The following is a 15,485-nucleotide window of genomic DNA, read 5'->3' on the forward strand; positions in this document are numbered from 1 at the left end:
ATTGTTCCCAAGAAGGGAGCTCTTGTTGACGGAGATAGAGAACTTTTTTCTACGTTCACTTTCCACCCGTGAGATCTGAGAAAGGCCAGGACAATGTCCGTATGAGACTTTGCTTGAGGTAGAGACGACGCTTGAATCAGTATGTCGTCCAAGTAAGGTACCACTGCAATGCCCCTTGGTCTTAGCACCGCTAGAAGGGACCCTAGTACCTTTGTGAAAATTCTTGGAGCAGTGGCTAATCCGAATGGAAGTGCCACAAACTGGTAATGCTTGTCCAGAAAGGCGAACCTTAGGAACCGATGATGTTCCTTGTGGATAGGAATATGTAGATACGCATCCTTTAAATCCACCGTGGTCATGAATTGACCTTCCTGGATGGTAGGAAGAATTGTCCGAATGGTTTCCATTTTGAACGATGGAACCTTGAGAAATTTGTTTAGGATCTTGAGATCTAAGATTGGTCTGAATGTTCCCTCTTTTTTGGGAACTATGAACAGATTGGAGTAGAATCCCATCCCTTGTTCTCCTAATGGAACAGGATGAATCACTCCCATTTTTAACAGGTCTTCTACACAATGTAAGAATGCCTGTCTTTTTATGTGGTCTGAAGACAATTGAGACCTGTGGAACCTTCCCCTTGGGGGTAGCTCCTTGAATTCCAGAAGATAACCTTGGGAGACTATTTCTAGCGCCCAAGGATCCAGAACATCTCTTGCCCAAGCCTGAGCGAAGAGAGAAAGTCTGCCCCCCACCAGATCCGGTCCCGGATCGGGGGCCAACATCTCATGCTGTCTTGGTAGCAGTGGCAGGTTTCTTGGCCTGCTTACCTTTGTTCCAGCCTTGCATTGGCCTCCAGGCTGGCTTGGTTTGAGAAGTATTACCCTCTTGCTTAGAGGATGTAGAACTTGAGGCTGGTCCGTTTCTGCGAAAGGGACGAAAATTTGGTTTATTTTTAGCCTTAAAAGACCTATCCTGAGGAAGGGCGTGGCCCTTACCCCCAGTGATATCTGAAATAATCTCTTTCAAGTCAGGGCCAAACAGCGTTTTCCCCTTGAAAGGAATGTTAAGTAATTTGTTCTTGGAGGACGCATCCGCTGACCAAGACTTTAGCCAAAGCGCTCTGTGCGCCACAATAGCAAACCCTGAATTTTTCGCCGCTAATCTAGCTAATTGCAAAGTGGCGTCTAAGGTAAAAGAGTTAGCCAACTTAAGTGCTTGAACTCTGCTCATAACCTCCTCATAAGAGGATGCTTGATTGAGCGACTTTTCTAGTTCCTCGAACCAGAAACACGCTGCAGTAGTGACAGGAACAATGCATGAAATTGGTTGTAGAAGGTAACCTTGCTGAACAAACATCTTTTTAAGCAAACCCTCTAATTTTTTGTCCATAGGATCTTTAAAAGCACAACTGTCTTCTATAGGGATAGTGGTGCGTTTGTTTAGAGTAGAAACCGCCCCCTCGACCTTGGGGACTGTCTGCCATAAGTCCTTCCTGGGGTCGACCATAGGAAATAATTTCTTAAATATAGGGGGAGGGACAAAAGGTATGCCGGGCCTTTCCCATTCTTTATTTACAATGTCCGCCACCCGCTTGGGTATAGGAAAAGCTTCGGGGGGCACCGGGACCTCTAGGAACCTGTCCATTTTACATAATTTCTCTGGAATGACCAAATTGTCACAATCATCCAGAGTAGATAACACCTCCTTAAGCAGAGCGCGGAGATGTTCCAATTTAAATTTAAATGTAATAACATCAGGTTCAGCTTGTTGAGAAATTTTTCCTGAATCTGAAATTTCTCCCTCAGACAAAACCTCCCTAGCCCCTTCAGACTGGTGTAAGGGCATGTCAGAACCATTATCATCAGCGTCCTCATGCTCTTCAGTATCTAAAACAGAGCAGTCGCGCTTTCGCTGATAAGTGGGCATTTTGGCTAAAATGTTTTTAATAGAATTATCCATTACAGCCGTTAATTGTTGCATAGTAAGGAGGATTGGCGCACTAGATGTACTAGGGGCCTCCTGAGTGGGCAAGACTGGTGTAGACATAGAAGGGGATGATGCAGTACCATGCTTACTCCCCTCACTTAAGGAATCGTTTTGGGCAACATTATTATCAGTGGTATCATTGTCCCTACTTTGTTTGTCACATTTATCACATATATTTAAATGGATAGGAACCTTGGCTTCCGAACATACAGAACATCGTCTATCTGATAGTTCAGACATGTTAATAGGCATAAACTTGGTAACAAAGCACAAAAAACGTTTTAAAATAAAACCGTTACTGTCTCTTTAAATTTTAAACTGAACACACTTTTTTACTGAATATACGCAAAAGTATGAAGGAAATGTTCAAAATTCACCAAAATTTCACCACAGTGTCATAAAGCCTTAAAAGTATTGCACACCAAATTTGAAAGCATTAACTCTTAAAATAACGGAACCGGAGCCGTTTTTACATTTAACCCCTATACAGTCCCTGGTATCTGCTTTGCTGAGACCCAACCAAGCCCAGAGGGGAATACGATACCAAATGACGCCTTCAATAAGCTTTTTCAGTGGATCTGAGCACCTCACACATGCATCTGCATGCCTTGCTTCTCAAAAACAACTGCGCATTAGTGGCGCGAAAATGAGGCTCTGCCTATGACTAGGAAAGGCCCCCAGTGAAAAAGGTGTCCAATACAGTGCCTGTCCGTTTTTTTTTAACAATTTGCCAAGATTAAAATAACTCTCTTAAGTTATAAACCATTAAACATGCTTATATAGTAATCGTTTTGGCCCAGAAAAATGTCTACCAGTCTTTAAAGCCCTTGTGAAGCCCTTGTATTCTTATATTGAAAATTAAGAAAATGGCTTACCGGATCCCATAGGGAAAATGACAGCTTCCAGCATTACCAAGTCTTGTTAGAAATGTGTCATACCTCAAGCAGCCAAAGTCTGCTCACTGTTTCCCCCAACTGAAGTTAATTCCTCTCAACAGTCCTGTGTGGAAACAGCCATCGATTTTAGTAACGGTTGCTAAAATCATTTTCCTCTTACAAACAGAAATCTTCATCTCTTTTCTGTTTCAGAGTAAATAGTACATACCAGCACTATTTTAAAATAACAAACTCTTGATTGAAGAATAAAAACTACATTTAAACACCAAAAAACTCTGAGCCATCTCCGTGGAGATGTTGCCTGTGCAACGGCAAAGAGAATGACTGGGGAAAGCGGAGCCTAGGAGGGATCATGTGACCAGCTTTGCTGGGCTCTTTGCCATTTCCTGTTGGGGAAGAGAATATCCCACAAGTAAGGATGACGCCGTGGACCGGACACACCTATGTTGGAGAAATGTTTCTTTCATGATTCAGATGGAGCCTGCAATTTCCAACAACTTTCTAATTTACTTCTATTATTAAAATGTCTTCATTCTCTTGGAATCTTTTGTTTAAAAGCAGGGATGTAACCTCAGGAGAGTGCACATGTCTGGGGCCTTATATGGCAGCAGTTTTGCAAGTATATTGTTATCCATTTGCAAGAGCACTGGACGGCAGCACTAATTCCTGTCATGTAGTGCTTCAGACACCTACCTCTTCAACACAGAATAACATAGGGACAAAGAAAATTTGATTATAGAAGTAAATTGGACATTTTTTAAAATTGTGTGTTCTGTCTGAATCATATCCCTTTAAGGGTTACTGAACTCCATATTATTAATATAATATACATATCATGTTAACATGTTAAAGCATGATAAAGTAATAAACACCAAATAATCTATATAATATATTCTGTGTATACCTTTAAAAAGTCACTTTACAGCTTTGTTTGTTGGAGCTAAATAATCCAAGAAGTAATGTATCCCATCAGGGAGATGAGAGATGAGCCTCATTAACCAACATTACACCAAAGACATTCAATCTGATCATGCTTTACAGCATATCCCCCCTCTCCCACACAGTCTAATGAGACATTCCACAGCTTACTGAGGCTCAGTATCCACTTGTTGGAATGTGCCATTAGCAAACAGAACAGAAGGCCACAAACAAGGACTTACAGTTGGCACATGCATTGAACTTTTTCTCCTCTACAAATGACACAGTTCCATACACAGTGCCTGCTCCTCTGTTCACATAGCGAAAGACAACTCTGAAGAGATCAGGTGAGGTGACATTAATCGTCAACACGACCTTGGGCTGTGGAAAATATGAAAACCAAACTTTAAGTAGAAATATTAATGATGTGACAAAGAATAATTATTGGTTCATGCAACTTGCCCTTTAAATAGAGTAAAAAATAAATTTAAAAAAATCAAATAAAAAAGAATTAGACAATTTCTTAAAAAAACTGATAACTTTTTTGTTTAATAATCCAATCTATCTGAATCATGAAAGTTTTAGTTCCATGTTCCTTAAAATTAAATAAAACAAAAAACACATTAATGTCTTAAATTAATAGAAAGCTCTATTTATCCTGAGGAAAAAAAAAATATTTGGGGTACATGAAATAACAACAGCAGGAATTCCTATTTAGTGAAAACATATAATTCTAAAAATTCTGTTTTACAACATGCAAACTACCCCTGTTCAGGGACATTAAGCACTAAGGGGCCGAATTATCAAGCTCCGAATGGAGCTTGATGCCCCTGAAGGCTCGCCGGAAACAGAAGTTATGAAGCAACAGTCTAAAGATCACTACTCCATAACTTGTCCGCCTGCTCTGAGGCAGCGGACAGAAATCCACCCGATCGAATACGATTGGGTTGATTGACACCCCCTTGTTTTCATGCCGTAAAAAAACTAGCGCAGCGAAGGGGGTAAGTCTCGCAAAGATGGGCGGCATTTTTAAATATATATGTATATGCTGATATACATATTTATTTATGTGTTAATATGTGTATATACACATATTAACACATAAATATATATGTATATATACAGTATCTCACAAAAGTGAGTACACCCCTCACATTTTTGTAAATATTTTATTAAATCTTTTCATGTGACAACACTAAAGAAATTACACTTTGCTACAATGTAAAGTAGTGAGTGTTCAGCCTGTATTACAGTGTAAATTTGCTGTCCCCTCAAAATAACTCAACACACAGCCATAAATGTCTAAACCGTTGGCAACAAAAGTGAGTACACTCCTATGTGGAAATGTCCAAATTGGGCCCAAGTGTTAATATTTTGTGTGGCCACCATTATTTTCCAGCACTGCCTTAACCCTCTTGGGTATGGGGGCATATTTATCAAGTTCCTGAAGGCTTTAAAGACCGCTGCTGCATAACTTGTCCGCCTGCTCTGAGGCCACGGACAGAAATCAACCCGATCGAATACGATTGGGTTGATTGACACCCCCTGCTAACGGCCGATTGGCCGCAAATCTGCAGGGGGCGGCATTGCACCAGCAGTTCACAAGAACTGCTGGTGCAATGATAAATGCCAACAGCGTATACTGTCTGTATTTATCGATGTGCGGTGGACATGATACCCTACTTCGTATCATCTCCGCTCGCACATTGATAAATATGCCCCATGGAATTTACCAGAGCTTCACAGGTTGCCACTGGAGTTCTTTTCCACTCCTCCATGATGACATCACAGAGCTGGTGGATGTTAGAGACCTTGCGCTCCCCCACCTTCCATTTGAGGATGCCCCACAGATGCTCAATAGGGTTTAGGTCTGGAGACATGCTTGGCCAGTCCATCACCTTTACCCCCCAGCTTCTTCAGCAAGGCAGTGGTCGTCTTGAAAGTGTGTTTGGGGTCGTTATTATGTTGGAATACTGCCCTGCGGCCCAGTCTCCAAAGGGAGTGGATCATGATCTGCTTCAGTTTGTCACAGTACATGTTGGCATTTATGGTTCCCTCAATGAACTGTAGCTCCCCGGCAACTGTAGCTGACCATGACACTCCCACCACCATGCTTGAATGTAGGAAAGACACACTTGTCTTTATACTTCCCACCTGGTTGCCGCCACACACACTTGACACCCTATGAACCAAATAAGTTTATCTTGTTCTCATCGGACCACAGGACATGGTTCCGGTAATCCATGTTCTAAGTCTGCTTGTCTTCTGCAAACTGTTTGCAGACTTTATTGTGCATCATCTTTAGAAGAGGCTTCCTTCTGGGATGACAGCGATGCAGACCAATTTGATGCAGTGTGTGGCGTATGGTCTGAGCACTGACAGGCTGACCCCCCACCCCTTCAACCTCTGCAGCAATGCTGGCAGCATTCATACGTCTTTCTCAAAAAGACAACCTCTGGATATGATGCTGAGTATGTGCACTCAACTTCTTTGCTCGGTCCTGTGAAACCACTGTATGGTCTTGCCCACCGTGCTGCAGCTCAGTTTCAGGTTCTTGGCAATCTTCTAATAGCCTAGGCCATCTTTATGTAGAGCAACAATTCTTTTTTTCAGATCCTCAGAGAGTTCTTTGCCATGAGGTGCCATGTTGGAACTTCCAGTGACCAGTATGAGAGAGTGTGAGAGCGATAACACCAAATTTAACGCACCTGCTCCCCATTCACACCTGAGACCTTGTAACACTAACCAGTTACATGACACCGGGGAGGGAAAATGGCTACTTGGGCCCAATTTGGACATTTCCACTTAGGGGTGTACTCACTTTTGTTGCCAACCGTTTAGAAATGAAAGGCTGTGTGTTGAGTTATTTTGAGGGGACAGAAAATTTTCACTGTTATACAGGCTGTACACTCACTACTTTACATTGTAGCAAAGTGTCATTTCTTCAGTGTTGTCACATGAAAAATGAGGGGTGTACTCACTTTTGTGAGATACTGTATATAAACATATATACTTAAAGGGAACACACAGTTCACTTAGACCGCTATGTAAAGGCACTTTTCAGTTCAGTTTTTTCTTTTTTTCTAACACCCCACACCCGCCAATTTTAACCCCATATAACAGCTTTTTGCAATTATTTTATGAAAAAATAAAGATGGTACTATCTTTACTTTTTAATAAATTACATTACACTTGATTTTGGGGGAATTTGGTGAACATTTATAAAATTAACTTGATATCTGATCTCTGGTTAATTTTATAAGCGCTAATTGCTACCGCGAGCTAGCAATAACCAGCCACTTATAATGGCTTGTTATTTATTGTACACCCGCAAATGGCAAATTTGCCCGTTTCCAGATGCACACTAAATTAGCAATCCACTTGTAATCTTGCCCTAAATACATTCTATAAGCGTAGTATTGATATTATTCCCCGATTCCCTCTAGTCATGGGTGGTGCCATGTTTAAATCTATCTTTTACTACATTCCAGTGCTGACATGTTTGCACATGTGCAACAACTCTCCTTCAGATACCTGCAGTGTAACCTAGGTGTCAAAATGGCAGCACCTATAATTAGAGGGAGGTGCATAAGATGTATTTTGTGTCTGGCGTCCCTTTAAGGGTTTAAACTTTCTGCATACTTAAAGGGACACTAAACCCAATTTTTTTTCTTTCAGGATTCAGGAAGAGAATACAAATTTAAACATCATTATTATTTTGCTTCATTTTTTTAGATATCCTTAGTTAGGGAAAAAGCAATGCACATGGGTGAGCCAATCACATAAGGCTTCTAAGTGCAGCAACCAATCAGCAGCTACTGAGCCTATCTAGATATGCTTTTCAGCAAAGAATATCAAGAGAATAAAACAAATTAGATAATAGAAGTAAATTAGAAAGTTGTTTAAAATGGCATGCTCTTTCTATATCATGAAAGAAAAAAAATTGGGTTTCATGTCCCTTTAAGCAATATTCCAATTTGAACCTAAGACTTTCACAAGGTTAGAAGTTATTTTAGTAGGGTTTATATGTGTAGATATGTATATACATATATACACACATATGAACACATACACATGTATACACACACAGTATAGCCCCTTCCAGTCAAATAAATACTTTGTCATATACAGTAAACCTTTAACCCTTAAAAAATGTATTAATATTTAATAAAATATTTTTTTCAGAAAGTGTATATATGAGTGTAACCCTTTAACCCTTACACTTTATGCAAGGTCTTCAGGTGTACTAATCCGTTGCATGCAAATTTTATTCGTACACGAGCGCAACCATTTACTTTCAACTTGTAATATGCGTGCTAGTTAGTGTGGTCACAATAATTGCTTATTGTGTCCAGTTCTAATAGCGCACCACTTGTAATCTAGCCCATAATAAGTACTAAATACAGGAATCACCCTGCTAGTAGACAAGGTAGGTGTCAAAGTCAGAGTAATATAAGTCCTACCTGGAAGGAATAGGACTAGGAACAGGAATAGCTATAGCGGTAGCATTAGTAGTAGATAAGGTTGTGAGAAAAGCCCTGTACGAGTTAATATCAAAATGCTTTTGCACAGGAATTCTGAGGGATTGGAATGGGGGATTTTTTAAATCACTTTCCTCAAGTTCAATGTGAGAACAAATGAAGGCCCAATTAGTTTCTGGTTCATCCAGAACATGAAGGAAGATATTGATAAGGAAGTATAAAATCTTTATTGTTACATCAGACATACAGGGAGTGCAGAATTATTAGGCAAGTTGTATTTTTGAGGATTAATTTTATTATTGAACAACAACCATGTTCTCAATGAACTCAAAAAACTCATTAATATCAAAGCTGAATAGTTTTGGAAGTAGTTTTTAGTTTGTTTTTAGTTATAGCTATTATAGGGGGATATCTGTGTGTGCAGGTGACTATTACTGTGCATAATTATTAGGCAACTTAACAAAAAACAAATATATACCCATTTCAATTATTTATTTTTAACAGTGAAACCAATATAACATCTCAACATTCACAAATATACATTTCTGACATTCAAAAACAAAACAAAAACAAATCAGTGACCAATATAGCCACCTTTCTTTGCAAGGACACTCAAAAGCCTGCCATGCGTGGATTCTGTCAGTGTTTTGATCTGTTCACCATCAACATTGCGTGCAGCAGCAACCACAGCCTCCCAGACACTGTTCAGAGAGGTGTACTGTTTTCCCTCCTTGTAAATCTCACATTTGATGATGGACCACAGGTTCTCAATGGGGTTCAGATCAGGTGAACAAGGAGGCCATGTCATTAGATTTTCTTCTTTTATACCCTTTCTTGCCAGCCACGCTGTGGAGTACTTGGACGCGTGTGATGGAGCATTGTCCTGCATGAAAATCATGTTTTTCTTGAAGGATGCAGACTTCTTCCTGTACCACTGCTTGAAGAAGGTGTCTTCCAGAAACTGGCAGTAGGACTGGGAGTTGAGCTTGACCCCATCCTCAACCCGAAAAGGCCCCATAAGCTCATCTTTGATGATACCAGCCCAAACCAGTACTCCACCTCCACCTTGCTGGCGTCTGAGTCGGACTGGAGCTCTCTGCCGTTTACCAATCCAGCCACGGGCCCATCCATCTGGCCCATCAAGACTCACTCTCATTTCATCAGTCCATAAAACCTTAGAAAAATCAGTCTTGAGATATTTCTTGGCCCAGTCTTGACGTTTCAGCTTGTGTGTCTTGTTCAGTGGTGGTCGTCTTTCAGCCTTTCTTACCTTGGTCATGTCTCTGAGTATTGCACACCTTGTGCTTTTGGGCACTCCAGTGATGTTGCAGCTCTGAAATATGGCCAAACTGGTGGCAAGTGGCATCTTGGCAGCTGCACGCTTGACTTTTCTCAGTTCATGGGCAGTTATTTTGCGCCTTGGTTTTTCCACACGCTTCTTGCGACCCTGTTGACTATTTTGAATGAAACGCTTGATTGTTCGATGATCACGCTTCAGAAGCTTTGCAATTTTAAGAGTGCTGCATCCCTCTGCAAGATATCTCACTATTTTTGACTTTTCTGAGCCTGTCAAGTCCTTCTTTTGACCCATTTTGCCAAAGGAAAGGAAGTTGCCTAATAATTATCCACACCTGATATAGGGTGTTGATGTCATTAGACCACACCCCTTCTCATTACAGAGATGCACATCACCTAATATGCTTAATTGGTAGTAGGCTTTCGAGCCTATACAGCTTGGAGTAAGACAACATGCATAAAGAGGATGATGTGGTCAAAATACTCATTTGCCTAATAATTCTGCACACAGTGTACACAGTTTTAATATGGGCCTAATGTATTGTGATTACAACAAACAAACCATAAACAGATTTACAATTATAATCTGAAACTCCCACTGGTAAATATGATAATGCCAAAACAAAATATTGTACTGTACCTGGATAGGAGACATCTGGGCATATCCCCTCCAGCTGAAGTTCTCAAACTCCAGAGGGTTGTAACCAAAACGGACTGGCCGCCCATCTGCGGTTTTACCTTCTTCCACCTCATATTTCAAATGGTGAAGATCAGGAAAGTAATGGCCACTGGTTGGCCTGGGAAAAACAGGAAATGGGACATTAAGAGAATCAGAAATATTTATTGAAATGTTCAGAATGATAAACAACATCTCACACGGGCAACTGATCAACATTTAGCACTGAGCAACATCTCACATGGTTTAAGGACTAGCAACATCTCACATGGTGCATTAAAATCATGTTTAAATGACTACAAATGATTTTTTAAAGGGATATGAAACCCACATTTTTTCTTTCATGATTCGGATAGAGCATGCAATTTTAAGCAACTTTCTGATTTACTCCTATTATCAACGTTTCTTCGTTCTCTTAGTATCTTTATTTGTATAGCAGGAATGTGAGCTTAGGAGCAGGCCAATTTTGTTTCAGCACCCTGGGTAGCGATTGCTGATTGGTGGCTAAATGTAGCCACCAATCAGCAAGCACTACGCAGGGTGCTGAACCAAAAATGGACCGGCACCTTAGCTTAAATTCCTGCTTTTTCAAATAAAGATACCAAGAGAACGAAGAAAACTAATAATTGCATGCTCTATCCGAATCATGAAAGAACAAATTGGGTTTCATATCCTTTTAAGCATGAAACATGTGACAAAAAATATATTTGATGCCCTAGTTCACAGTATAGACAGTATACAATTTAATCCTTTTTAAATTGTAAAAAGATCTTATTTTGCCCACCCAATCAGGCTCAGTACACTAGTATCTACTGCATTACTGATTAGGCTGGTAGAAATACTACACTTTTTGCAAACAAAGTTAAAAAACAAAGGAGAGATTTCCTTCTTCAACTGCTGTAAGTGATACATGTTCAACAATAATCTGACAAAAAGTAAATAGCTGCACTATTGACAAAGTGCTATTCATGCAAGATAAGTAATTGTTAAAAGTTATTATTAATAATTTTTCAGTACTCTCTCTCGCTGGGTAGCTATAAACCATTTTTTTTTTCATTTTCACAATATACATGGTACATGTAAATCCTTTTCCTCTTTTACATATAACGTTGAATGTATGCACACATATCTCCCACACACCAAACAGTGGGATACTCACTGGTTACACTGAGATCCTTGTACATTTTCCCGGCACTGACATGTACCACTTCGTTCATTGCACGCCAATCCAATAGAGCCCCCGATATCACACTTGCATCCTGCGGGGGGCAAGCAACTGGTGAGTTCATTCTGTACACAACAGCTCTCATTAAACAGAGCCCAGAGAAGGAGATGGGATATTTATAGAAGGTCCAAAGCTGGCATGTGAAATGTGTGTGTGTGTGTGTGGGGGGGGGGGGGTAGAGATCCACTCTCCTAACTGGACATCAATGGGAATTTCCATCTCTCTAATTAGATGGGAATTTGCCACCCCATGAAAATCCAGGCTCAGCAGCTCTGTATCCGGCCTGATTGCATCCAGCAGCAATGGTAGTTTATCATTAATGCAGAATTAAACAAGCACAGAAGTTGTGACATCCCAGACATCAGGGGCTGTTATTAGGACCAAGGTGTGCTTTCTGAAATAATGATTGTTACGCTTCGCTACAATAACACTACTTATGCATGTTTATAAGAGCCAAATGCATGATAATATCTGACCTTTAGCCCAATCTAGTCTCTTGTATGCGGGATATCCTATCATAATATTTAATATAAACCGCAAGGGGAAATAATCCATTATAAAATGAAAATGTAGGCTTATTGATGCTAGGTTTCCTTTTATATCTCTGTGTTGTCATTTACTTCTGGCAGGGCACCCCATTATAACACTTCAACAAAAGCACCTGGAACCAGGTTTTGCCACAATACAACTAAATTGTAAACACCTTGAAGCAGCATATCTCATCATAATGCTAGATTCTAAGTGAAGTAAAGAAAGGTACCTTAAGCTCCTTGGGGGCTGGGGCTGCCCCTGTACCACTATACTATAAACACCATAAGATATGGTCTCCGACTATAGCACTTTACTGTAAGCTCATTGGGGAATGGTCTTCTTCCCACTGTACAACTAAATTGTAAGGGGACTGGGTCTTGGTCTCCCCCTGTACCATTATGCTGTAAACACCATAAGACAGGGTCTCCGACTATGGAATGGTCTTCTTCCCACTGTACAACAAGATTGTAAGGGGAATGGGTCTGGGTCTCCCCCTGTACCACTATACTGTAAACTCCTTAAGACAGGGTCTCCGACTATAGCACTTTACTGTAAGCTCATTGGGGGAGGGTCTTCTTCCCACTGTACAACAAGATTGTAAGGGGAATGGGTCTGGGTCTCCCCCTGTACCACTATACTGTAAACTCCTTAAGACAGGGTCTCCGACTATAGCACTTTACTGTAAGCTCATTAGGGGAGGGTCTTCTTCCCACTGTACAACAAGATTGTAAGGGGAATGGGTCTGGGTCTCCCCCTGTACCACTATACTGTAAACTCCTTAAGACAGGGTCTCCGACTATAGCACTTTACTGTAAGCTCATTGGGGGAGGGTCTTCTTCCCACTGTACAACAAGATTGTAAGGGGAATGGGTCTGGGTCTCCCCCTGTACCACTATACTGTAAACTCCTTAAGACAGGGTCTCCGACTATAGCACTTTACTGTAAGCTCATTGGGGGAGGGTCTTCTTCCCACTGTACAACAAGATTGTAAGGGGACTGGGTCTGGGTCTCCCCCTGTACCACTATACTGTAAACTCCTTAAGACAGGGTCTCCGACTATAGCACTTTACTGTAAGCTCATTGGGGGAGGGTCTTCTTCCCACTGTACAACAAGATTGTAAGGGGAATGGGTCTGGGTCTCCCCCTGTACCACTATACTGTAAACTCCTTAAAGGGACATGATACACTCATTTTTTCTTTGCATAAATGTTTTGTAGATGATCTATTTATATAGCCCATAAAGTAGTTTATTTATTTTTTTAAATGTATAGTTTTGCTTATTTTTAAATAACATTGCTCTGATTTTCAGACTCCTAACCAAGCCCCAAAGTTTTATGAGAATACCCTCAGCTACCTACTCCAGCTTGCTCCTGTTTGTGTAAAGGGTCTTTTCATATGCAAAAGAAGGGGGAGGGGGGAGTGTCTTATTTCCCACTTGCAGTGGGCTTTCCAGCTACCTTTTTAACAGAGCTAAACTGAGAGCTTCTAAGTAAGTTTTTAAACAGTTTTATACTGGATTTTTATATCAGTATCTGTGCATCTTATTCTTTATAGTAATGTCTGTTACATGCAGTTATATGATAATGGGTGTATACTGTCCCTTTAAGACAGGGTCTCCGACTATAGCACTTTACTGTAAGCTCATTGGGGGAGCGTCTCCCCACTATACAACAAGATGGTAAGGGGACAGGGTCTATCATCATAATGCTACATTGTGAGATACATTTACAGTCTCTTTTATTTTACTATTACACTGCAAGCGTCTCTGGCTAGTATTTGTTAATTCAATTACTATACAGTACATTGTGTTATTAGCAGTCAGCAGTATGTATATGCCCTTACATACAGATGCTAAACAACTGACAGAAGGGATACATGAGAGATTCTAATAACCTATGCTCTTGTCATAGTGGGTGATTTTAATCTATTGGTGGATACAGCAGGAGGAAAACCTCAACCTACCCTGACACCCAAAGTAGTTGTTTGGCTCCAGATTGTAATACCCATCCTTGCAGATATTGCAGGAATGGCTGCAGATGTTGGGTTTGCAGAAGCACTGGCCGCTAGTCTGTCAGAAAACAAAACAAAACATGAGTCAATAAAGCTGTCCCTTCTATTAGTACAGAGTCTTGGGCTGTGTTTGAAGACAAATTTAAGTGTTTACCTTTCTATTCCTAAAATATACAGAGATTTTTTGGTTTATGTTATATATTTCCCAAACAGTCACCTTTATTCTTTCTTTCCTTCAGGCAACAGCATGAAAGCACTAGAATATAACCTAATCATTATAGACAACACAATGTGCTCTGTATATAATCAAAGGAATGAGCTGTGTCATTATTTTGTCTGTAAATGTCTTTCCGGATGATCACTTATAAAGGGACATTAAAAATGTCATTTTTGTACAGAATAAACGTTGTGTTTTATACCACGCTTCTTAGTTAAGCTGCAATGCAAAAGCTTTAAGCTATTTGATTTGCAGGATATAGAATTTGCTTTTTTGTCCTCTCTAGGGAGCGTGGAACAATCACAATATTTACACAAAATCAAGAGGTTGATTCAGTTTTTATTAAAATAATAAAAAATAATGATAATAAGGTATTTGTTTTGCAGCAAAAAGCCGAATTAAAGAATAACTAAAATACAAAATCATGGGGTTTGTTATGATCATTGTTCTGATTTTCCTGGTTATCACCTCTTAGCCCTAATGTTTTGCAGGGCACTGATACACTATTCTGTACTTCTGCGCTGCATGAAGCAGTGCTGCAATTATTAACACCTGCTCTGGCAATCCAGAAATAAATCACAGAGGATTAAGTGTTAATATTGAAAAGTGAATGTTCACATCCAGTGAAATAAAAGCTGTATTTCGGAAACTAGTACAAGGGAATCGAGAAGCCTCCCGTCTCAATTGTACAAAGCACCTGCTTCCTGCTATCTCCACACATAGTGATAAACTATGGTTTCCAGGACACCATTTAGAGTCTGTTAAAACTGTCTTCTCTTTTAGACCATCAGTTTTCAATATGTGAGTGTTCTATATCGTGTAAGCGAATCCTATGATTAGTTTCAAATGTTATCTCAGATAACAAAATAGAATTTAGTCCTATAAATTCCATAAAACAGATAGGTATATTACAAAGGACTGATTCATTAAATAATATATATATAAAAGTATGATTCAATAAGGTAAGGGATACACTATGTTCAATTGTACACACATGCCTATGAACAGAATTGAGAATAAAATAGTTTATGTTCTATTTGTCAACTATAAATCTATACTCGCCATTTTTATTTTTTTAAACAAAGATCTTGGTTAATATATTGCTTCTCATTCTGTTGTATATTACCAAAGACAATTACAAATATACATAAAAAGGTACTCACCTGTCGACACTCTCCTACCCCGTTTATAGTGCCTTCAAAGCCACAGTGACATTCTGTAGAATATACAGGGTCGGTTGGTATATGAT

The 15,485-nt window shown here is 39.9% G+C and overlaps 1 protein-coding gene across 2 annotated transcripts in view; it reads right to left on the reverse strand.

Moving 5' to 3' along the window:
- Nucleotides 1–15,485, reverse strand: part of LAMA5 (laminin subunit alpha 5) — a 269,906-nt gene that overhangs the window by 115,238 nt on the left and 139,183 nt on the right. For both annotated transcript variants that reach the window (XM_053706887.1, XM_053706808.1), the window contains 5 exons: nt 15,400–15,452; nt 13,972–14,077; nt 11,413–11,512; nt 10,218–10,374; nt 4,043–4,181 (listed from right to left, as the gene is read on the reverse strand). In XM_053706887.1, coding sequence (XP_053562862.1) covers nt 4,043–4,181; nt 10,218–10,374; nt 11,413–11,512; nt 13,972–14,077; nt 15,400–15,452 — 555 coding nt within the window. The remainder of the gene's footprint in view (nt 1–4,042; nt 4,182–10,217; nt 10,375–11,412; nt 11,513–13,971; nt 14,078–15,399; nt 15,453–15,485) is intronic.

This window comes from Bombina bombina, chromosome 1, assembly GCF_027579735.1.
Source record: "Bombina bombina isolate aBomBom1 chromosome 1, aBomBom1.pri, whole genome shotgun sequence".
In the NCBI taxonomy this organism is placed as follows: Eukaryota; Metazoa; Chordata; class Amphibia; order Anura; family Bombinatoridae; genus Bombina; species Bombina bombina.